General features: G+C 35.9%; 1 protein-coding gene across 3 annotated transcripts in view; it reads left to right on the top strand.

Annotated features, from left to right (window-relative positions):
• Positions 1-26,984, top strand: part of LOC149795673 (fibroblast growth factor receptor-like 1) — a 178,053-nt gene that overhangs the window by 113,750 nt on the left and 37,319 nt on the right. For all 3 annotated transcript variants that reach the window (XM_089965514.1, XM_089965512.1, XM_089965513.1), the window contains exon 3: positions 7,766-8,050. In XM_089965514.1, the coding sequence (XP_089821640.1) occupies positions 7,766-8,050 (285 nt within the window). The remainder of the gene's footprint in view (positions 1-7,765; positions 8,051-26,984) is intronic.

Below are 26,984 nucleotides of genomic sequence, written 5' to 3'. Positions count from 1 at the left end.
TTCTTCGAAATCTTCCAAAAGTTCCTGCGTGAACGTCATACTCAGCCCGTAACGTGGATAATTTACCGTCTACGGTGTCGACGTATTTTTTTGTTGCTGCGTCTTCGTCAGATGTTGGATCTCTTAAAACTACTATTTTGTTCCCGTTCATGCTAAGTTCACCCATCATTGTGTCACCGGTGTTTCTCACGCGATTAGCAACACTTTTTGCAATTTCATTTCTAATTGTTGCTAATGATACACTTGAATCTCTGATTTTGCCGCTATCAGTAAACACGGGAATATTATCTGTAACTGCACCGAGTACTCGCCGGACTATATCATTCCATTTGATATTGCTGGTTTTTAGTTTACCAAATCGATCTTGAAAAATAATAACTTCATCTGGGTCAACTCCAGCAAGGTTCATAATATCAGCGAGGTCATCCTTGGTCGCATACTTTGACAGATCAACGTCGGATTTTATTTTCTTACTAGTAGAAGATCTTCCGTAAATGTCAACCATTATAATAAGATCCGTTGTTTAAAATGCTTTACGCGCAACATATCGGTTGCTTGTATAATCGTGCACGACTTTATGTGGCGGCTTGGATGATTTTGATATAGCGTCGAGTACATTAATTACTTCACGGCCGCATATTGGCGGATCTGTCATTGTTTGTGTGGGTAGCGTTGAATACCAAACTTTGGAACCTCTGGTTGCATGGAGTGGTGCGACATACTTGATAAATTCAACAGGTGGAGCTAACCCGTACGAATCAAAATAAACAATTCCACTTGGATCAACCGCGTATGATACCCAATGAGTACCAGGTCCAGAACGTTTGTCAAGATTAATAATACCTGTTTCAAGTTTGTTTGGTTGTTTCGGTAATTGATCTCGCATAAAAACACCTCTAAAGGCGGATATTTTTAATTTTTTAGCAGCATCAAGTAAATCAAAATTTGATGATGGAACGTTTAACGAAATGATCCTGGAAGCCTTAGGCCTCTCCCCCAACGAGATCCCGGTAATCTTAGACCGCGCCCCTTTTTTTTGTATCCCTGCCCTGTTGCTTTCTTTAGTGCCATTCCAGCGGCTGTTCCAACAGCACCTAACGCGGCCGCTTTTGCTACGGCTGGAGCAGCTGCAGCTATTAATGCCGGAATGGCCGCAAGTAGTGGAAATATACCACCCGTTTTAACCATGTCTTTGATGGCGCTCGGGGAGAGATGGAATTGAACTCCAGTTTTTGATTCTAGGGCTTTATTGAAATGTTTAATCTGATTATTTGTCAACGATAATTTGTTTGGACCACCACTAATATGATCTCGTTTTAGTGATATTTTAGTTCCGCATTTGTTGGCGGTTTTTGATTGAAGCTTTTTTACCTGACCGGGGGTCAGAGTAACATTAACATGACTATACGACATTTTTATATAAAATATGTTTTTCTAAATAGCACGATTAAAGATTTTCCACCGGTGCATCAACGACCCTCATTCGACCACTACCACCTTCAAGTAACATGGCCTTGTCGCTAAGTATGACCGCGATCGCTTTGTAGGTGCCGCGAACAACTGGTGGACCAGCTATATCAGGAGGAGGGTTAGTAACATGAGCTCGAAAGTGTATATCAACAACAGATTGTTTGGATAAATCAAGATGTTCTAGTGAAAAATAATAAATCGGATATAGACCTGTAAAATCTAGTTGTGATATTTGCAAGCCGGTATCTATATTTTGATCACGTCCCATGAATGACATTAAACGATGATATGCGCGCGCTACATGATTTTGAACAAAATTTAGTTGTATATTTTCTGTTGGTTCTTGATGTCCATTTATTCGCAAGGAAACTTCATTAACTCCAAGGTTATCAAATATCATATGTGAACGTTGTTGATTATTCGTCCGAGCATTATCTTGTAGTGCAATAAAAATATGTCGTGGTGCAGAAACACCCTGTTGTGATGCTATATGCCATGTAAATAAACCATTAATATTGCTTTGAGCAGCATCTGTGGTTACTGTTAACCATGATAGCAATGATTTACCGCCTTGATCCATAAAAGATAGTAATTTTTGTTCCTCAGTAATAGATGGAGTCATTACTGGCATCCATAGTGAAAGTTTTGATATATTTACTTTACCAGCATCAGCAACACCAGCACCTCGCCAGATTGCATCATTATCATTACCTTTTCTTACGAGCACAATTGTGTGTTTAGCTCCAAAGATGACTTTTCTAACATTTCTGCAAAATCCAAAGATGTGTGATAATGGAATTGCACACGAAAAATTTCTATCATTTCCTGACAGCGCTGATCGGCGTGTTGCAAACCCTAAGTTGTAAGTCGGGGCAATATCTTTTATGATGTCAAATTCAGCAGCTGGTCTACCTTCACGGTCTGGGTTGGCAGCTACTGCCTGATCAACAACAGAAGTATCCCGTGGTGTGAGTAACTTGATATACTGATTATGGTTGGCGTTGTCGGTGATATCTTTAGCGAACATCATTGTTGGACCAGCTGATCTTGTAAAGTCGTCAGAATATCTCGCTAGACCAATTATTGTTGTAGCAACGTCGACATCCTTCTGAATTGATTCAATATTTTTTCCATCAATCATGTATGTGGCGCTATCAAACAGTGCCATAATTCCGTTGTTGACAAAACCAACACGCAGATTGGCACCATATGCCGTATCATCCCCCTTTACAAGTGTACCTTCTACTTCAATAAACGCTTCAGCGGGCAAGAAATATCTACTTGTATCATGAACCTGTAATTCGATTCTCCCCGGATGATTTGGTTGTCTTGCGTCATAAGAATAAAACTGATAATCACGTACTGACTCGTACTTAAGGACAGGTGCCTCCATATCAAATGCTGGGTCTGATTCGCGCCTGAACATTTTATTATAGTTACCATTTTTCCAAATGATGATCATCGTCGACGAAGACCGCTTCCTGCTATTAAATTTGCTGTTATATTTTTTTCTGCTTCTTCAGATATCGCCGCTAGTTTTTGATTTGCAGCCTGATTTATTATTTTACTAACATCTGCAGGCATCACCTCAGTACTTGCCAGTTTCACCGGTGGTTGTTGTTTTCGTCGCAATAATCGTGATAATCTTTCTTTGATCGCCGAGAACGCCTTACCAGCAACATTGACAATTGCACCAGGAGCTTTATCACGAACAATATCAATAGCCTTCATCGATAATTGTTTTGCAACAGGTGCTACTTTTGGAGCTATCCTCGTGAATAATCCTCGAATGACATCACCAAGTCCATTTCCGTAAATAACACTATAGATTGGTAATCGTGAGTTTACCGCTCTAACCTGTGTGGGTTTACGATGATTATCATGCACAATCATCTTATTTTATTTACCATTTATCTAACAACTAGTCATCAACGAGCTCATCAATAAGTTCTCGGTAAACGCCGATATCGATGATACCACCTTGAAATAGTCGCCGAAAAATATCAGCTGCTTCATTGGTTATTTCTGGTGAATTATTTCCAGCTCGTTTTCTTCCTATGAGAACTTCTAACCGTGACACGTCATTGATGATATTATCAGGACATAAACCAGATCCTGTTTTAGGTTCATCTTGAGGTGTTTTAAATACTGGTGGTTGCATTACCGGAGTAAGTACTTCAGTGGTGGCCGGGGGTGAACCTTCTCGAAATCCATGTGGTGAACCTGTCGGTGTAAATGTCATTTTCGGTGCAGGAATTTTCCTCGAGGAGGGTGATTTAAGTGACTCTTTAGCCTTTTTAATTTCCGACTTCAACCTTTGCTGTGGCGAAGAAGATTGTTGTTGTTCTATTTGTTGCAGAGGTGGAGGAAGCTGATACTGGGAGGACTCTCCTTGTTCTAGTTGTTCCAGTCTCTCTCTATAAAGTTTTTTTACTTCTTCTTTAAGTTTTTCAAATTCTGGACCTCTAGCTTGTTTTTTGTTGTAATATACGCGATATATCCATTTAATGAAATTATCATCATTTGTTTTTTCATAACGGGGTTTTAAAATACTAGATTTATCAGATATACTATTTAATATTGCTTCAGGTAATCTCTCTCTTTCAGTTTTTCTAATTTCCTCAACAACTCCTTCTTTAAATTTTGCAATTAATTCTACGTTTTCCCCTGCTGGTTTGGATTTAGATGCAAGTTTTTTTCTCACATCGGCGACTTCAGTATGAAGTTTTTCAATACCTTCAAGTATTTCCTCATCAACAGGTGGAGGTTGAGCTGCGGCTATGTCAGTTGGAAGGTCTCGTAAAATCTTCTTTGTCTGTTTAGTTCTTCTTGCTGTTTTTTCAGCCTGCACTGCAGTTTGTTCTAATACCGGAAAAATACCCTTTTTCCTCTTCTCATCTTCCTCCGCAATATCTCCCCATATAGTTTTTTCAACAGCCGCTGAAGCTTTCTCAGTAGCTGTAGTGACGGGCTTAAACAGTTTTTTAGTGTCCTCTTCATACTCAACTTGTGCTTCTTGCTGCGCTTGCAAGTTTTTTCTAAATGAGTCTCTGACAGGAAGAAATTTTTTAATTATTTCTAATCGTTCTCGTGCTGTTCTTGTAGTATGAGATTCTGGATGTACCATTTTTATTATAACATGATAATTTAATTAATATCAGCAAAAGAGGAATACAGAAGTTTGATGATATATTATAAACACAGAAAAAACATAAATCCCAAAATAGAAAAACCACCATCAGAACTTGAATATTACTTGAAACATAGAACAAATTCCGAAGATTCAGATGAAGATGAAACAGATGAGGAAAAACGACAGCGAGAACGAGTTGAAAAATATTCATCAAACTTGGTATGGTGGTAAATTAATAGCAGCAGAGAGGGTACCTACCAACGTTGGTCGTCAAACAAATAAACAAGAAATAAATAAACACGTAGAGTACTTTATTTTTTCAGATACTATTTCGAACTGAGGTTTTATTAGCACAATCGGTCATTGCAAAAATAAACATCTCAAGGAAAGTTCATTTGTAAAATCTGGACCTTTCTACGAGATGATTTATTTGTTTGTTTTATTTGTTTTGTCGGAATTCTATGGTCTGTTCACCCTCTCTGCTGCTTGTGGAGTTTTTCGCCAGTTACCAAGCTCATTGGATTGCACTTGGGATTAGGATTAATCGTACTGATTTTGGATTAAAAAGTTCGAAGCTCAAAGGCACAGTGGCTAAATGACAAGTGGTTTTTGAACAATAACTATATTTCTCTATCACCTACAGTTAGGATTTCAGGGTCAGTAGGTCTAAGATTAAAGACAGAGATGAATAAAATGGTTTCCGCACAGTAATTAGAATTGTCCATGACGGGTAAGTGTGTGTGTGTGTGTGTGTTATTTGGATTTTAACATACCGATTTCAGGCACAGCGGATTAAAAGTGGAGAACACCGATTAAAAGAAAATATATGGTTTCCTCATAAAAATGCCAGTCATCTGAATAGAAAACTCAATTACCTACAATGTACAGTTCATAATATTCTTGTTAAATATAAACGCATTTTGAGAATAAAAAGCCAGATATTGGGTGGCCTAAGAACGTCCGTCTTTATGCAGTGGTCAACTGGACACAACGGACTTAATATATTAAAGTTGTGTATTAATCCGTCCCCTGCGAGGTACTTCCTTACTAACGATATCTTTTTACGGAACAACCTTATAATTCTGAGTGGATGGGGCGTTATATGAGTTTTAATTGTAAACAAATGCCAGCGCCCAATTTGCCTGAAGAAAATAGTTTTTTGCTTTGATTTGTCGGAATAATTATATCCATGAAGTGAAAAGATAGATTCTCCTAATTTGAAGGGAAAAAGCAACTTCCTGTCGAAAAGAAAATTGAAGGATCTCTTTCCCCGAACGTCCCTCTTGCTACTCGAGGTTGACGGTCGTGACCGTTTTAACTATGCAAATGAATTTCTCAATACATTTATTGTTTTAGGTACAGACATGTCATGGGAATTGACGTGTAAACATGTACTCTCCCTTTATAAGGTCAGTCTGTCAGCGCAACTTGATATTGTATGATGTGTCCCTTGTTATTTATGAATATGAATTAGACCCTAATTAAACACAATAATGTTCTGAATATTTGTAATTAGAGACCAGTTATAGTATCTGAAGCATCCCCCACCCCTCAAACGTTTTACGCAGAATTTGTTATATAGTTTATCAAATCTATTTGAACAGTTTCTGTCGGTGTTTACTGCATAATAGTTTAGGATCAGTCTCCTATGGGTCGTTAGCTCTACTGGTCGTGGTCCAGAAGAACGTATAGGACGACACTTCGTCCATCGTTAGCACACGTTTGTTATCGCTATTCCTTTTAAGCTACAAGGAGGTGTTGTAATGAAACTCCGCACACACATTCAAACAGTGGTTTCGTTGGTCCGAAAAGAAAATGGTGCTGCTCGGCATCTGCTATGTGCCGCCATAGTGGCCATCTTTGAAAATCTTGTTATAGATATTACACCTATATGAACGTCACTTCAGCTTGAGGTTCTCTTTGAACGACGTTTTATGACGTCTAGCTGGTGATGATCTGATGTCAAGTATGGCCAGAACATTGGTCATCTTAACAGTTATGTTACGTGTGTATGCATTATCAGTATTTTTTATGTAGCTTTACCAATGTTGGTCCGCCTCGGATGCGTGAGTGTGGCGTGGCTGACAGAGGTTTAGGAGCATTTGAAGTAATGTTTCTGTCATTCACATTGTGGCATAATCATTGGCTTAGAATCACAACAAGTGGATAATGGGTTTGCATCGTGACCAGGTCAGCTAATATCCGATGTCAGGATCAATCTCATTACAAGACTGTTAACTCCCATTGCATCCGCATCAATTCTTCATGCTAGTGTGTTGTTTCTTACTTAAATGTGCTATTTGAAATAAAAATGATACATGTTCTTGTTTATTTTCTATGTTTTCAAGGATACGAGTCTTTATTTACAGCATATTTACCAAGCAGACACGTCTACAAACTTTTATTTAATACTATTGAATATAGATTCTCTTTTTCAATAAAAAAAAGCATGAAACAGAATTATAAATAAGCACGATTCATTTAATTAGAAGAAAAGTTGTTGAAAAAAATCAATGAGCATTTCTTGCTAGACAACATGCACACCTTGTCAGATGAACCCAAGGCTTGATGTTTATTTTAATCCGATAGATCACATGCACACCTTGTCAGATGAACCCAAGGCTTGATGTTTATTTTAATCAATCCAATGGATCACATGCACACCTTGTCAGATGAACCCAAGGCTTGATGTTTATTTTAATCAATCCAGTGGATCACATACACATCTTGCCAGATAAATCATTCAAGATCACTTTTTTTGTAACTACATGTAAACAATAATTTCTGAAACAATAAATGACTTTAAAAATGATTTTTTTTTGAGATACTATTTATACAACTTGGATCCCAGTCTTAAAACCAGGATAAATAGTACCTGCTAAAAATCTTTAAATTTCAGATGAAAGTTATTGGCAGTTTTGAATGGTTGAACTCTTTTTTTCTTCTTCAGTTTGCTAACATTTTTGTCAAATCTTGTAGAGTTTCGGTCCTTGAATGCTGGATAAACACCATTTTGTTTGTAACCATTTATGTTTATGCAGAGTTAACTCCCCCGTTTTAAGCAAGTTTCCGAGTTGAAGGCCTAGCTGAGTGAACTGTAGCTTGTAGGGTCTCTTTTTATGCAGACATCATAATTAACTTGAATTATTATTATAATTTTAGGTCCGCCACATCAAGAGGAACAAGTTCAATATCACCAAGTAGCAAAAGTGGGACAAGCTAAAAAGTTGTTGTGCCCAGTTGTTGCAAATCCTGATCCCATTGAACGACAGTGGTTTAAAGACAGTACTGCTATAACAATTAATCATGATTGGACTAGATTTCGGTTGCTAAAAGATGGATCTCTCAGGATTAAACCTGTAGAGCTTGAAGATGCAGGGCAGTACGTGTGTAAAGCTACAAATGGTTTTGGACGTATCAGTATGAACTACACTTTGACAGTTCTAGGTGAGTATGATTTGTTATCATGCCTAGTGACACGTGAGTATGATTTGTATTCATGCCACTGATTTGTATGATTTTTTTCATGCCCAGTGACACGTGAGTATGATTTGTATTCATGCCACTGATTTGTGAGTATGATTTTTATTCATGCCCAGTGACGGAAATTAAACAAAATTAAACCAGAACATTAAATTGTTGGTTCTTAATATAATTGTAGTCTACTGTGGTATGCATCATGGTGCATTCAGAAATACTGGTGTATATCGCATTAAAATATTGTTTGTGGTACTTGGCTTTAATACATGCATGCTCAAGAGAAGAATGACCTTATGTTAACCTTTGTATAATTTAGGTAATTATCTCAACATTTGTTGAAGTTATAAGCACAATTTTTTTTTTTTTAAAGTTTTGGAATTATGAGCCTCATTTACTGATAAAGGGATATTGAATAATACTAAACTGTATTTATTTCATCAAGCCAAGTTTCTTGTAGGAGAATGAACCGTAAACCAGGATATTACTGTCAACGTGTACTTTGTTTTTATCCCGAGTTTCATTGAAAAGCTCAGAATTATTACAGTACAGAGGGCATCACTTTAAAAATGATCAACTATTTTCAGAAAAAGGCAAATAATAAGTTTCAGGTTAGAATATGACATACTAATTTTTTATAGCATCTGGTAATCATGGTCACAGAAGTGCTTACTTATGTTCAAGCAGCTGGTAATGATTGTCATGGAAGTGCTTACTTATGTTCAATAATCTGGTAATGATTGTCATGGAAGTGCTCACATATGTTCAGTAATCTGGTAATCATTGTCATGGAAGTGCTTACTTATGTTCAATAATCTGGTAATCATTGTCATGGAAGTGCTCACTTAAGTTCAGTAATCTGGTAATCATTGTCATTGAAGCGCTTACTTATGTTCGAGCATCTGGTAGTCATTGTCTTGGAAAGTGCTTAATTATGTTCAGGCTTCGGGTAATGATTGTCACAGAAGTGCTTATGTTCAAGCATCTGGTAATCATTGTCATGGAAGTGCTTACTTATGTTCAAAGGATTTTATGGATTATTAGATTAAGTTACATTTAAAAACTACGTTTGCTCCATGTTGATCAAAAACAAGCTTGATAAAGCACATTAAGGCTACCAAGTTGATATATTTCTACATTCCATTTATATGTGATTCTTTGTTGCAAGTCTAAGCAAATTGCATAGAACTTTGAAATTTATTACACGCCCATACATTTATTATTATTCAATTTATACAAAGCTTACAACATTTTGATTTTATAAAAGTTCTGATCAGTACATTGCAGACACCATTGGAAGTGCTTATAATTTTTTTTGACATGGAGACTTTTTGTAGAAGTTTCAGACATTAAACAAAATAAGTTAAACACTTGAGCTTAATTTTTGTTAAATCTACTTTAGTGATGTATAACAGTCACTTTTCCGATGTATAGCAGTCATTTTTCAGATGGCAGTGATGATGGCTCATGCATCAGTGTCTTCAATTTAACAATGTTATTGGTTTTTTATTTTATTTTTTAATTTGCATGCATTTCAAAACACATTCATAGATTTTTAATTTACACGTTTTTCTAAACACCTTGTTAGATTTTTAATTTGTGTATTTCTAAACACCTTGATATTTTTTATTTTTGTGTATTTCTAAACACCTTGATTGATTTTTAATTTGTTTGTATTTCTAAACACCTTGATAGATTTTTAATTTGTTTGTATTTCTAAACACCTTGATAGATTTTTAATTTGTGTGTATTTCTAAACACCTTGATAGATTTTTAATTTGTTTGTATTTCTAAACACCTTGATAGATTTTTAATTTGTTTGTATTTCTAAACACCTTGATAGATTTTTAGTTTGTTTGTATTTCTCAACACCTTGATAGATTTTTAATTTACCTGTATTTCTAAACACTTTGATAGATTTTTAATTTACGTGTATTTCGAAACACCTTGATAGAGTTTTAATTCAAGTCTATTTCTAAACACTTTGATAGATTTTACGTCTATTTCTAAACACCTTGATAGATTTTTAATTTAAGTGTATTTCTAAACACTTTGATAGATTTTACGCCTATTTCTAAACACCTTGATAGATTTTTAATTTAAGTGTATTGCTAAACACTTTGATAGATTTTACACCTATTTCTAAATACCTTGATAGATTTTTAATTTAAGTGTATTTCTAAACACCTTGATAGATTCTCAACTTGCTTGGAATGATTCATAATGCAGCTGAAGTGATTCATTTTGTGACATGTTTCTTAGCCCCGATTACCTTGGTGTCATGATCAGAGTTGTGGAAAGTTTGCTGTAAGGTGTTGGCTGAGTTTCTTCTTTTACTTGTATTTCCTAAATTCTGTGATCGATTTTCTGCTTACTTGGACTGAATCAGTTTGAAGCTAAGATACTTCATTCAGGAACATGCATATGTTTTTGACCTGGGGTTCAAGGTCACAGTCATAGAAAATTTTTGTTATGGTTTTGGTTTTAAAATAATTCATGGGGCTCAAAGTGGCCAAGTGGTCTGGAGGGCTCACCGTTACGGATCATTGCCATCTCACCTCTGTCTGCGTGGGTTCAAGTCTCGGGTTCGGCCAATGTGGTTGTGTGAGAAAACTTGCCAGTAGCTTCTCGTGGGTCAGTGCTTCCTTCCGGGGTTTTCTTGGGTTCTTTCTCCACCATTTATACTGGCTGCCATGTATAGCCTATCTTGTGTTTAAAATCATTCATTAATCCCTACAACAACAACAACAACAACAACAACAAAATAATTCATTTACTTATTTAATAAGCCTTTTGTTTAGTTTTTTCATACTTGGAACACATCATTTATGAAGCTATGATAGTTCACTGAAGGAAATATACAATTGCCTTTTGGACATTGGGGTCAATTTCTATTTATAGAAGATTAACGTTTGGGTATTTCATTACAATTCTTTTCATTTGCTTACAGTCTCAAACCACCCATCAGTCACCTATCACCCGTCAGTCACCCATCAGTGGATTTTCTTTCTACATGTGGTGTATCATTAACTACTGTGTATTCTCCCTCCATTAAATTATAGGGTCAAGGTCACAGTAATTGAAAACTTTTTTACATTGCAGAAGTAATTGTGAAGCTAGGACAATCCATTTTGTAACATGCTTCCATTCTCTTTTGCTCCTGCAGTCAGACTTTATGTCCTTTTCTATTATCATGAGCTCAGTGTGCAGGAACTGGCCACCTTGTTTTAGAAGTTTGTTTTGGATCATGTATAAGCAAGGCGTCAATGATTTCACCCTGGGTCTGTGATGTGGAAATTTTGGCACAATAGGGAGATATGGAGTACAGTACATGTCCCTGCTGAATGCCCAGTCGGAGATGTAAAATTAAATTGGTATGTAATCAGAAATGTGTGGGAGAGTTTAAATAGTGGCTACGTTAATCTGGAATCAGCAGGGTACTACTTTTGCAGATCAGAAGCTCTCCAGGACATCGCATTATATCAGATCTGGCATACATAATTATTGCTATTTTTCTTCATTTCTTCACTTTTATGATTTTCAGGGATAATTCAACCTTAACTTAATAATTGCTTGTTCAGGATGTTGCATAGTTTTACTGTATTCATGCAAAATATCAGGGTTTTTAAAAAATATATACAAATAAACAATAATTAAATTTATATGTCAGGTGTTAACAGGGCCTCTGGCAGAACTATTTTCAAGGGGTGCAAAAATGTAGTGGTCAGCTATTAAGTTTTATGGATGTAGGCAAAACATGTTTAGATGTAAAATTGGGGGAGGGGGTTACACAAGATTGTAAAGCTTATGTTAGCATTTGCACTAAAACTACTATTAAGGATCATTACAACTTTGTAATCCTTGTTGGATGTATTAGTTGATATGTAAAGATAAATAATTAAGATAATTGAAGTAACGATAATGAGAACAAATCAAATTTACAAAGTCCAAAACACACATAACTGAGTGCATTATTAACAACTCTTGCAAGATTTCAAACTTTTGAAGTAGTCTAAATCGCATGCATTGTATAGGTAAGCTGGACTTACCTGGTGTAATGACACATGTATAGGTAAGCTGGAATTACTTTTTGTAGTGACATGCATTGTATAGGAATGCTGGAATTACAGTGGTATAATGACACATGCATTGTTTAGGTAAGCTAGAATTACCTGGTGTAATAATGACACTTGCATTGTACAGTTAAGGTGGAATTATCTGGTGTAATGACACATGTATAGGTAAGCTGGAATTACCTGGTGTAATAATGACACATGCATTGTATAGGTAAGCTGGAATTACCTGGTGTAATAATGACACATGCATTTTATAGGTAAGCTGGAATTACTTGGTGTAATGACACATGCGTTGTATAGGTAAGCTGGAATTACTTGGTGTAATAATGACACCTGCATTTTATAGGTAAGCTGGAATTACTTGGTGTAATAATGACACATGCATTGTATAGGTAAGCTGGAATTACCTGGTGTAATAATGACACATGCATTGTATAGGTAAGCTGGAATTACTTGGTGTAATAATGACACATGCATTGTATAGGTAAGCTGGAATTACCTGGTGTAATAATGACACATGCATTGTACAATTAAGCTGGAATTACCTGGTGTAATAATGACACATGCATTGTATAGGTAAGCTGGGATTACCTGGTGTAATAATGACACATGCATTGTATAGCTAAGCTGGAATTACCTGGTGTAATAATGACACATGCATTTTATAGGTAAGCTGGAATTACTTGGTGTAATAATGACACCTGCATTTTATAGGTAAGCTGGAATTACCTGGTGTAATAATGACACATGCATTTTATAGGTAAGCTGGAATTACTTGGTGTAATAATGACACATGCATTGTATAGCTAAGCTGGAATTACCTGGTGTAATAATGACACATGCATTTTATAGGTAAGCTGGAATTACTTGGTGTAATAATGACACCTGCATTTTATAGGTAAGCTGGAATTACCTGGTGTAATAATGACACATGCATTTTATAGGTAAGCTGGAATTACTTGGTGTAATAATGACACATGCATTTTATAGGTAAGCTGGAATTACCTGGTGTAATAATGACACATGCATTTTATAGGTAAGCTGGAATTACTTGGTGTAATAATGACACATGCATTGTATAGGTAAGCTGGAATTACTTGGTGTAATAATGACACATGCATTGTATAGGTAAGCTGGAATTACCTGGTGTAATAATGACACATGCATTGTACAGTTAACTGGAATTACCTGGTGTAATAATGACACATGCATTGTACAGTTAACTGGAATTACCTGTTGTAGTGACATGCATTGTATAGGTAAGCTGGAGTTACAGTGGTATAAGGACACATGCATTGTATAGGTATGTTGGAATTGCCTGTATTGACACATGCATTGTATAGGTATGTTGGAATTGCCTGTATTGACACATGCATTGTATAGGTATGTTGGAATTGCCTGTATTGACACATGCATTGTATAGGTATGTTGGAATTGCCTGTATTGACACATGCATTGTATAGGTATGTTGGAATTGCCTGTATTGACACATGCATTGTATAGGTATGTTGGAATTATCTGGTGTAATGACACATGCATTGTACCGGTCAGCTGGAATTACCTTGTGCAGTATGGCAGTTTTTACAGATGTCTAGCACTGGTGCATCATGCCACATACATGTAGCATGATAGCATGATGTCCCACCCAGTCACATTACATTGACACCAGGCCGATAAGTCTTAACTCTAACCTCTTAATGCTGAGCACCAACCGAGGCAGCTGTTAGTACCATTTTTATAAGTCTTTGGTATGACTTGGCTGGGGATTGAACCCATGACCTCCTGCATCCAAGGCAGATGCTCTAATCACTAGGCCATCAGAGCAGTAGAATTACCTGGAGTAATGACATGCATGTATAGGTGTGCTGGATTTACCTGGTGTAATGACACGTGCATTGTACAGGTATGCTGGAATTACCTGGTGTGATGACACATGCATTGTACAGGTAAGCTGGAATTACCTGGTATATTGGGACTAAACCAGACAAACCTTGGAAGCAGTTTGATTGCAGACTTTGGCATATTTGTATAATTGATGCAACAAAGATTAGGAAAAACAAAGGAAGAAAATTGTAGATGGAGATTTCAAACTCTGCACAACAATTTAAAGCATTGTTTATAGTTGTGAGTGTATTACTCTTGCAATTAAGGAAGGCCCTTGTTTTATGATAGTGAATTTAATTAATATAATGTATGCTTTCACAACAAAGTTCTGGACATTCCATGCAAATTCGAATTTATAGCACTTTAAAATTACACTGAGAACATTCAATCAATACGAGCCATACAATCAAACACACTGAATTAGTCTTGGCATTAAAGTGGTGCTTAGGGTTGGATTTTTAACGAAAAAGAATTTACCCCATTTTCTTGACTAGTTATAATGGCTGTTTAAAAAAGACCGTGTATATCTTAGGTACTGTTAAAAGAACTTTTTATTCCTTTATTTTGGTGTATGATTAATGCATATAATTTGGGTTATAGAATACACAGCATGGCCTTACTTCAGATGTGCACCTTTCAAAAAACTGCAAGCTCCGCTTGGTCATTTTTACTTCCTGGACTTCAGAGGTAAATTGTAAAAAAACTGACCTGATAATTTTTTAAAAACATTTTATATATTTTGTAATTCACTCATTGAACTTTCAGAAGCTGGTGTTTTCTAGTCTGGCAAAATTAATTTTACATATTTTAGTAACTACTGAAGATTTTGTACTTTATTCTAAGACTTGAAATGGAAGAAAGTGATTAGTGTACTTTATTCTAAGACTTGAAATGGAAGAAAGTGGTTAGTGTACTTTATTCTAAGACTTGAAATGGAAGAAAGTGATTAGTGTACTTTATTCTAAGACTTGAAATGAAAGAAAGTGATTAGTGTACTTTATTCTAAGACTTGAAATGAAGAAAGTAATTAGTGTACTTTATTCTAAGACTTGAAATGGAAGAAAGTGATTAGTGTACTTTATTCTAAGACTTGAAATGGAAGAAAGTGATTAGTGTACTTTATTCTAAGACTTGAAATGGAAGAAAGTGATTAGTGTACTTTATTCTAAGACTTGAAATGGAAGAAAGTGATTAGTGTACTTTATTCTAAGACTTGAAATGGAAGAAAGTGATTAGTGTACTTTATTCTAAGACTTGAAATGGAAGAAAGTGATTAGTGTACTTTATTCTAAGACTTGAAATGGAAGAAAGTGATTAGTGTACTTTATTCTAAGACTTGAAATGGAAGAAAGTGATTAGTGTACTTTATTCTAAGACTTGAAATGGAAGAAAGTGGTTAGTGTACTTTATTCTAAGACCTGAAATGGAAGAAAGTGATTAGTGTACTTTATTCTAAGACTTGAATGGAAGAAAGTGATTAGTGTACTTTATTCTAAGACTTGAAATGGAAGAAAGTGATTAGTGTACTTTATTCTAAGACTTGAAATGGAAGAAAGTGATTAGTGTACTTTATTCTAAGACTTGAAATGGAAGAAAGTGGTTAGTGTACTTTATTCTAAGACTTGAAATGGAAGAAAGTGATTAGTGTACTTTATTCTAAGACTTGAAATGGAAGAAAGTGATTAGTGTACTTTATTCTAAGACTTGAAATGGAAGAAAGTGATTAGTGTACTTTATTCTAAGACTTGAAATGGAAGAAAGTGATTAGTGTACTTTATTCTAAGACTTGAAATGGAAGAAAGTGATTAGTGTACTTTATTCTAAGACTTGAAATGGAAGAAAGTGATTAGTGTACTTTATTCTAAGACTTGAATGGAAGAAAGTGATTAGTGTACTTTATTCTAAGACTTGAAATGGAAGAAAGTGATTAGTGTACTTTATTCTAAGACTTGAAATGGAAGAAAGTGGTTAGTGTACTTTATTCTAACACTTGAAATGGAAGAAAGTGATTTTGCATTACCATCATTTATTTCTTAATTTCATTACAAATGAACGAAAAGAAACATTCTCTCTATATATTTCTTTTACTTTAAATGCAACAGTTTTACATTTAAGTTGACTTCATTTTCTAAGAATTTAAATTTTTCCTCATAATTAAGGTCATTACACATGCATTACTGCCTCAAGGCTAACTATGTAGGCATGAGTAAAAATAATTGGCTTTTTTCATGCATAACGTCAACGTTAATTACCATTTTGTTCATCATACATGATGCGAAGAAAATAAGAAAAATATTTGCTCAAATTTTCTTGTTTGGTTTAAGGTGGCTGTCGACAGTTTCACATTTTACATAGAGTTCGAATTTTAAAGAAAAAACAATTGTCTGGTTTTCCTCACGGATTACACTGGCTATTTAAAAAAGACCATTTATATATTGGGAATTTTCCAAAGAACATTTAATTCACTTTACTTTGGTGTATGTTTGTTGTATGCAAAAAGAAATTTATAGAGTACACAGCCTTACCTTAGATATGCACCTTTTAAAAAACTGCTAGCTCTGCTTGATCATTTTCACTTCCAGGACTTAAAATGCAAGTTGTAAAAAGAGAGCCAATAACTTTTTAAAAATTTTATTTATTTGGTAATTCATTCATTGCACTTTCAGAGGCTCGTATTGTCTAGTCTAGCAAAATTCATTTTCCCTGTTTTAATAACTGATAAAGATAGTGTACGTTAGGCTAATTCATGCCAACTTTTGAGCACAAAGGAGCAGTTATTTTATTAACTGTATTCTTACATCTTGTCCAGTTTCCACAAGTACAGTATCCAAAAACTTCAGCCTCTGTATATAAAAGTAACAGAGGTATATCAACATTTTCTCCATTGTGCTTGTTGTAAGTGTAAACAACTTCACCTTACACCCACCACTCTCTCAGAAGTTCATATCTGTAGAGCATACCCTAAAGATTTCAAGGAATCAGACTACTAATTATTTCACAGACAGAAAACCAGAATATTTGTGGGGGAATAAGAAATAGAATACCAGCTATTATGAGATGCACCTGTTGACTAGTACCGGTAAATGGAATTATATTTTTTCCATTGTACATTTTATAAACTTCAGTCTACATAATGTAGTTGACAATACAATATTTGCTTTTATTTTGATATCCTGTTTTTAATTTCCAATCTCCAATGTCATTTTCTCTGCACAAAGAGGTCTAAAGAAGCAAACACCAAAACTGCAATCAGCATTCTGCAATTTTTTAAAGAGTTTTTCTTTCTTTCTTCACATGTTCCTTATTTGAAAGCAAAGATATAATTGCAACCTACTTTACCTGGCATTGCACCCTACTTTACCTGCCATTGTTGCAACTTACTTTACCTGGCATTGCAACCTACTTTATCTGGCATTGTGACCTACTTTACCTGGCATTGCAACCTACTTTACCTGGCATTGTTGCAACTTACTTTACCTGGCATTGCAACCTACTTTACCTGGCATTGTTGCAACTTACTTTACCTGGCATTGCAACCTACTTTACTTGTCATTGCAACCTACTTTACCTGGCCCACATCCAGCTGGACGCTACCTCGGAAGCTAAAATGGGACCATCTAAGCTTTCATGGCGAGGGGCCAAATGAGATAAAATGTTTAAGGTACTTGGCTTCAGTTTCTTATCACTGATTATGCTATACTAATTAAAATGCATATTTTCAAAAGGACTGCCTACATGGCAGCAGGCTGCATATTGCAAAGGACTGGGCTGATGGTTGCACAAGCTCACGAGGTTTAACTAAATGGTCAGCTCTGGCTTGGCTTTCAATGTATTTATTATGACATTTAAATGGATATGGTTAATTTTTCATCCCTAATTTAAAAACATGATGTGATTTAGCTGGTAGAACATCAGACTTGTACTATAAGGGACATGGGTTTGATACCTGTCCATGCCAGCCTGGGTAGACTGCAGACTACATAGATCCCCAGTATGATATAGCCTATAATGTGTTGAAAAAGCCATCAAAAACTAACCAACCAGTCACAGTTTGAAACTGTAATTGATTTAAATAGCTGAACTGCCTACTGCTGCATAAAATGTTTTTATTTGGTCATTGGTTTTAAAAGCACTTTTAATGTTTTATTGGATACATCAGGGGTGCACAGCCTTTTTTGCCCAAGGGCCAGGTTGCATTTTCTAAGACCACATGAGGGCCTCAAACACTAATTTGTTTAATATAATTACTGTTCACTGGCCAGATTTATTTTATTTTAGTTTGCCCTGAGGGTCAGACATAACACATTAGCTGGTAATTTTGGATTAATTTTCATCAACTAAATAATAAAAAAATTATTTGATTGCTAATTCTTTGGTTTGTTTCTCTTATCTATGATCTTCTGTTGTTTGTTGTAGTTTTTAAAGATGTTTTCTTTGGCTCCTAACAATAAATTTGAGGAAATTGCCTTGTAGATAAAACTCCATAGGTTGAATGGTATAATGACGCATGGTGATTGGCTGCAGTCCAGCATAGACCTGTAAAGATGTGCATTTAACTGTGCTGCATACACTAGTATTGGCACTTATGCATTAAAAATAATCATTCTTAGAATTACTGGAGTTAGATAATCTGTTTTCTGCCACTTAATTCTTTTTGTGCAAGTAACCAACTGTGATAATTGCAACTAACAAAAATGCTGACAGCTCAGAATTGAAATTTGTTAGGTACACCAAGTCCATTCCAGTGTACAAATTGCCGATTTAATGTTAAACTTTTGTGACTGATTGCACATGCAGTTAACTTGTACACAGGAATAAACAAACTCCCACCAGCAGTTGCATCTTAAGTTGGGAAATGTTTCGATTATTATTTAATCGTACACAGGAATGGCCAGGTTTGTAAATGAAGCATTATGGTTGTAAATGGTCTGACGTAATGATAGCATATTTGTACTTTCAAAAGAGAGGACACTTTTAGTGACGATGTATTAGTATCATAATACAGATATGATATCTGTGTTTTCTGATGTTAAAAATTCTATGTGCAGAGCACCCCTAGTCTGACACCTAGCTACCTTTCACGAGATGTAAAAATTCACCTTAATATCTGCATTATCACGATCTTATACTCTGTAATCTTAACATATCAGTATGATATGTATATAGATTATAAAATAAACAGGATAAACAAAAATTAAAAGCAAAACCATCGATGGTACTTTCAAAAAAATGTACAGGTATTTTGGTGGTTTATTTTGGCAGGTAAATTGTAGGCTTTAGTGTGAACACTGCCTACATTTATCAACAAGCTCTCTAATGTCAACACAACATTTTTCATGGTGTTTCATCAAGCTTAATTGTATTATAGTGCTGAATTCAATTATTTAAGGTGGTATGGTGTTTATCTAGGTCTTGGATGAGAAGATACATTTATATAGAATTCTCTAATTTCTTTCGAAAAATATAATAACTATGTCTCTGATATAGGGGTACATTTTTATATACTGTTACATTTAATGGCTATGATTTCTGTTACATATGGTGCTATCTGCAGCCACTGGGGTCCAAGTGGGCTTATGTTACAATTCAGGCACTGGGGTCCAAGTGGGGTTATGTTACAATTCAGGCACTGGGGTCCAAGTGGGGTTATGTTACAATTCAGGCACTGGGGTCCAAGTGGGGTTATGTTACAATTCAGGTACTGGGGTCCAAGTGGAGTCATGTTACAATTCAGGCATTGGGGTCCAAGTAGGGCTATGTTACAATTCAGGCACTGGGGTCCAAGTGGAGTCATGTTACAATTCAGGCACTGGGGTCCAAGTGGGGTTATGTTACAATTCAGGCACTGGGGTCCAAGTGGGGTTATGTTACAACTCAGGCACTGGGGTCCAAGTGGGGTTATGTTACAATTCAGGCACTGGGGTCCAAGTGGGGTTATGTTACAATTCAGGCAACTGAAACAAAGAAACCATTATATTGGTGGGATTGTGTTTGTAGACTTATGATAAATCAGTGATAGCAAGTTTTGCTTTATAGCCAAACAATTCGGTGACCATTTGTTGTGATATATCTTACAAGTCATTTCCATTCAATACAACATATTTGGAAATTCTAATACAGATTAAAGGTTGCAAAGGAGCATGTGGAGAGTGGATATATGGATATAATTTTGTTTACTGCATTTGTATATTTATAATTTGGGACTTGCAATTGACACAATCAGACCATTAGATTAGCTTCAAATCAAGTATAGAAAGGTCTTCAGGGAATGTTTTTTCAGAGGTTCACTATGATCCATCATAAGCTAAGGTCATCAGGGAATGCTTTCTCTGAGGTCCATTATGATCCATCATAAGCTAAGGTCTTCAAGGAATGCTTTCTCTGAGGTCCATTATGATCCATCATAAGACAAGGTCTTCAAAGAATGCTTTCTCTGAGGTCCATTATGATCCATCATAAGCTAAGGTCATCAGGGAATGCTTTCTCTGAGGTCCATTATGATCCATCATAAGCTAAGGTCTTCAGGGAATGCTTTCTCTGAGGTCCATTATGATCCATCATAAGCTAAGGTGATCAGGGAATGCTTTCTCTGAGGTCCACTATGATCCATCATAAGCTAAGGTCTTCAGGGAATGCTTTCTCCGAGGTCCACTATGATCCATCATAAGACAAGGTCTTCAGGGAATGCTTTCTCTGAGGTCCATTATGATCCATCATAAGCTAAGGTGATCAGGGAATGCTTTCTCTGAGGTCCATTATGATCCATCATAAGCTAAGGTCTTCAGGGAATGCTTTCTCAGAGGTCCACTATGATCCATCATAAGCTAAGGTGATCAGGAAATGCTTTCTCTGAGGTCCACTATGATCCATCATAAGCTAAGGTGATCAGGGAATGCTTTCTCACAGGTCCACTATGATCCATCATAATCTAAGGTGATCAGGGAATGCTTTCTCAGAGGTCCACTATGATCCATCATAAGCTAAGGTGATCAGGGAATGCTTTCTCTGAGGTCCACTATGATCCATCATAAGCTAAGGTGATCAGGGAATGCTTTCTCTGAGGTCCATTATGATCCATCATAAGCCAAGGTCTTCAGGGAATGTTTTCTCTGAGATCCACTATGATCCATCATAAGCTAAGGTGATCAGGGAATGCTTTCTCTGAGGTCCATTATGATCCATCATAAGCTAAGGTCTTCAGGGAATGCTTTCTCTGAGGTCCACTATGATCCATCATAAGCTAAGGTCTTCAGGGAATGCTTTCTCTGAGGTCCATTATGATCCATCATAAGCTAAGGTGATCAGGAAATGCTGTCTCTGAGGTCCACTATGATCCATCATAATCTAAGGTGATCAGGGAGTGCTTTCACAGAGGTCCACTATGATCCATCATAAGCTAAGGTCTTCAGGGAATGCTTTCTCTGAGGTCCATTATGATCCATCATAAGCTAAGGTCTTCAGGGAATGCTTTCTCTGAGGTTCATTATGATCCATCATAAGCTAAGGTGATCGGGGAATGCTTTCTCTGAGGTCCATTATGATCCATCATAAGCTAAGGTGATCAGGGAATGCTTTCTCAGAGGTCCACTATGATCCCTCATAAGCTAAGGTGAACCATATGCAGAGTGTTCTTTTCTTATCCGAAAACTATTTTTGACAAAACTTTTTCAAAATCATAATTTGATCTATTCGATGCCACCATGTAAAAAATAAAACTTTTTTTGTGAGAAACAATGCAAGATACCAAATTAAAATGAATTACATATACTCAAATATTGGTATAATTGTTTGGAAATTAATGTGCAATCTGTTGTTTATTTATTCTCAGAATTAAATATATGGCTTACACATTATTGGCTGTTAGTGATTAACCATTAGTCATAACTAGGCAGAATTTTATTTTTTATTATTTTTTTGTCTATGGTGGATCAGGGAAGAAAGGTGTCTCTCTTGTCGGGCTCTTTTCCTCCTTTCCGGTTCTGGGCATGCTTGTTCCACTGCCATGCAGACAGAAAATTAATTAGTCTGTTGTGAAAGTACTGTTAAGTAGTGCTCCATTCCTACTTGACCAACAATTAAGTAGTATGGGGTGCATATGTGGATACATGAAATGTGTGTTAGAGGGCAGAATGAAAGCTATCTTCGACTGGGAAGTGCTCTGCTTTGACCAGGTACTACATCAGACCCAACTGAAGGTGGTGATTCACCTCCATTTTAGGGGTAAAATCTTTTTAGGTGGTGGCTCAATTCCCACCCAACAAGTAGATGTACATGGTTAAATGGCCAAACACGGCTCAAATCTAAGATAAGATCTTAGTGTGGTCAGTCAGCATGTAGAACTAAAGTATTAGAGTCTAATCAATTGTGATAAAGAAAAACCTGAGATGTGTCTAATTCCCCAAAGCAGTTAAATCATATTATGAGAATTGTCTGTCCTTAATATTATCTGTCTGTCTGTCTTAAATGTCTGTCCTAAACAGTTTATATTATGGCAATTAACATACACATAGCAAATTCATCTCCTGTAAGTTACTGGCCATTTAATTTTATGTAGGTTGGTGGATGACTTTTCTTTTGTGTTTTGATATTTTGTTTTATATTACATGTATCTGAGAAAAAAAATTCTTCAAATTATTTAATGGATATAATATGGTGTTATTACATATCAATCATAGATACTTTTTACAACTTAAAACTGATACATGGAAATTTAGTTTTTTTAAAAGTTGCAGTCCCCTACCCATGAACACTAAATTCTTGGTCCCTAATATAATTGTGGTATTCCATGGTACGTATCATGATGTTCATAAATACCTTGGTACAAATTTTTTCATAGTATCCAGCACAACATGTCAGTGAAGTTTGAACAGACTATACCATTTTTACCAATTCATTTTTGTTTTGGTGTGTACTTTTCTTCACATGTTTGTTCATTTGTTTGTTTGTTATATACTCTCAATCTAAAAATTTAGTGCATGAATGTAGCTCACTCATATCATTCCAGGTCAGTGTGATCTAATTTTCATTCTAGTAAGTTTTCTATTTTCTGCTATTTACTCACCACATCCTCAATATTTTGGCCCCTACACTCATGCAAATCAGAACGTAGATGCATCATAGCAAGGGAATCTCTGCCATACCAAAAAGTAGATCACTGTGGCTTAATTTCCTCAAGTGATTTTTCCTTTCAGCCATCCATTAGTTATACCCTCAATATCTGTGACCCTAATATGAAAAAGGTATGTGGTTGCATCACAGAGATTATAGTATGGTCTTTCCAGAATTTATTGTGATCTAATTTTCATGCTTGAGTGACATGTTTTGAACTAAGTTGGTGTATGGATGCATTTCAGCAACAGTAATTGTCTATACCAAAATCAGTCCACTTTGACTTAATTTTAATGCTCTAGTGACATCATCCAATCATTTGCCCTTGCTATCACTTTCATAATACAGTAGTCCCCCTCTTATAAGGCCACCCCTAATGCAGCAGGGAAGTGGCCTTATAATGCGGGTGGCCTTTCTAGAGGGGGATGACAAATGCGAATAGTAAATACATATGAAAAAAGTCACAAGTACATTTAATTTTAAATATTTAATATTTTAATTACAAAATCACATGCATGATGTGAAATAAATGTAAAACAAACTTTGTCATCATTTTCAAAAGAATGCTATGAATAACCATTGATATAATTTTAAAACTGTCTTTATAATTATGTTACAGTTCACATTATCTGTCACTTTGTTGGTAACAGTCTAAAAAACAAACCAGTCTCGTCACATTAAAAATATACTTGCTGTCATATCCCCTGCATATATCGTTTAGTCTTTTGTTCCAATCTTCGACAACTTCATTATTAACATCAGCTGATTCGCTGCTAATGACAGAACACTTGATATTGTGTCGCACTTGAAATCTGTGCAACCATCCGTTATTTGCGCCGCAAGTTGCGGTAAAGTCGTCATATCCCAATTCAACTGACAAACTTTTTGCTTTTTCTTGTCTTTCAAATCAGGATACAAACGTCTCCTGGCTCAAACAATCTTCCTTTCTTCGTCCATTTCACCTTTCCGCTTCTGCAGAATTGTTTCACTATCTTTCATGATATTGTATATCTTAGTCTTCCCGATGTCAGTTTTCTGCAAGAATCCTCGACGACCCCCCACCCCGTCAGTTGAATTACTTTCACGTTCTCCTCTAAACTGAGAATTTTTATTTTCCTCGATGACATGTTGATCTTTTTGCAGTAAGTTATTCATGTTGCCAACTACAATACTGATTAAACAATTTTGTATGCCTCTAAACAAATTGCAGTGTGTTTTTAAAGGAAGTGATCTTGTCACGTGAATTGTTAGTCGCAGTCTGGTACCCTATTGTTTTTATACATTTCTTGAAACTAAGTGAGAGAAGCCAAAACGGCTTCGATATGTACCATTAACATCACGCAGATTTGACCTCGAGGCCGCTAGGATTCGTAATTTTGACAATTACTGTCAGTAGTAATAGCCACTGATTACCAAAGTGAACAAGCTCAACATCTTACTAAGGGAAGCCATAAAGGCTATTAAACCATTTTCCAGCTGACTTGGGTATTGAACATCGATACTGTCACTTCTCAGCTGTTACTACTGTTCGATAATTGTAATCTTAACAATTATCAGAGTGACTAAACCGGACATCTTATGATAACACAGCAGTAAAGCTAATTGGATTACATGTACGTACCCTTTTGTATGGATTACAATTTGAGTCTTTCTCGGTTTTATGGAATAAATTTGGCTTCTCGTGAGGCGTAAATGATATAATATTAACCTTAGTGGTAAATGTACTTTACTCAACACTTTTTCAGTAACGAAAACCTGACATCAGGAAACAGAAATCGGATTACTTAACACACGTTATGAATAAAATACTGGTTCTGGATACATATTCATATAAAATGCGGCCGCTTGTGAGGGGTAAATTTTATAATTTTTCACTAACATGCTGGCCACTGGTCGCGTTAGCCGGGTGGCCTTTCGCGAGGAGTACCTTTGAATACAAACTCATCGGTGCCAACGGATTCTGGCCATAAGGAGCGGGTGGCCGCTGGTCAGGGGGGCCGTTCAAGAGGGGGACTACTGTACATGTAATTGATATGTTGATGCATTTCATAAACAGTAACTGTGACCTAGTTTTAACATGTATATATTTTCAACTGTTTATTATGTATTTGATATCCTTATTAGTCCTATTTTACCCAAACAAATGAAAATTTAAATTCGATGCAAATCAGCACAAGTAACTGAACTATATCAAAATCATTCACTGTGACCTATTTTTTTTTTGCTTGTTTGATATTACTATTTTCAGCCATATAAAGTCTTCAAACTTCGTTTCAACCCATCGCTGATGAAACTTTTTTTGTTGTTGATGCTTCTTAGAGTATTCAGCAGCAACATTTCCTTTCACCACATGGTGGCTTAGCTGTTAGCTTAGACTCAAAGCCTATGAGTAATGGGTTTGAATCCTGTCCAGACTATATCTCATTGCAAGGCTTTTAATTTCCATTGCCTTTTCTATTGATCCACCAAACCATTCAGCATACCGTAAGCTGATATTGATCCTCCAAACCAGTCTGCATACTGTCAGCTGATATTGATCCACCAAACCAGTCTGCATACTGTCAGCTGATATTAATCCTCCAAACCAGTCTGCATACTGTCAGCTGATATTAATCCACCAAACCAGTCTGCCTATTGTCAGCTGTTATTGATCACCAAACCAGACTGCATATTGTCAGGTGATATTGATCCCCAAACCAGTCTGCATACTGTCAGCTGATATTTATTGATCCCCAAACCAGACTGCATACTGTCAGCTGAAATTGACCCCCCAAACTGGTCTACATGCTGTCAGCTAATATTGATCCCCAAACCAGTCTGCATACTGTCAGCCAAACTAAATGTTCTGTTTGTGAGGGGATTCATGTTTACTAGTAAACTTCTTGTTAAAGTAAATGCTGTGCTGATTATTCAGTATGGCTGTACTGATTATTCAGTATGGCTGTTCTGATTATTCAATATGACTGTGCTGATTATTCAGTATGGCTGTACTGATTCAATATGGCTGTACTGATTATTCAGTATTGCTGTGCTGATTATTCAATATGGCTGTGCTGATTATTCAGTATGGCTGTGCTGATTATTCAGTATGGCTGTACTGATTATTCAGTATGGCTGTGCTGTTTATTCAGTATGGCTGTACTGATTATTCACTATGGCTGTACTGATTATTCAGTATGGCTGTGCTGATTATTCAATATGGCTGTGCTGATTATTCAGTATGGCTGTACTGATTATTCAGTATGGCTGTGCTGATTATCCAGTATGGCTGTGCTGATTATTCAGTATGGGTGTGCTGATTATTCATTATGGCTGTACTGATTATTCAGTATGGCTGTGCCGATTATTAAGTATGGCAGTGCTGATTATTCAATTAGGCTGTGGTAATTATTCAATATGGTTGTGCTCATTTTTAAGAATGGAAATCTCAATATTGGTGAGCATGTCATTGGATGAAATTTAAATTGTGTAACTCCAGCTGGAATAAGTCAGACTCACCCAAGTGAATCTTGCCATCCTAGGAACCAAACATGTAGAATATTTTGGTGTCTTTATGCCAGTGGCTTTATGTGTCATTTAATCAAAAAATATGTCTGAAGCATTTGAAAAAATCATATCATTTTTTGGAAACATTGTTTATAACAAATTTTGAGACAGAATCTTGTTTGAATTGGAGGGCTTCATCTTGAAAAACAATAAATTCATTGTAAATTATTTTGCCCCTCATTTTAATTTTTATATATAACTGTTTTACAAAAATGACACCAAAGTAGTGACTTTGTATCAGCTGGTTTTCTTGCTTTGCCTGGTTCATATTTTTTCCCCCCACAATTCAG

Source organism: Sinohyriopsis cumingii, chromosome 7 (assembly GCF_028554795.1).
Source record: "Sinohyriopsis cumingii isolate HCF-2022 chromosome 7, ASM2855479v2, whole genome shotgun sequence".
Lineage (NCBI taxonomy): Eukaryota > Metazoa > Mollusca > Bivalvia > Unionida > Unionidae > Sinohyriopsis > Sinohyriopsis cumingii.
The sequence above is the reverse complement of the archived record's forward strand: the minus strand, read 5'-3'. Positions and strand labels throughout refer to the sequence as shown.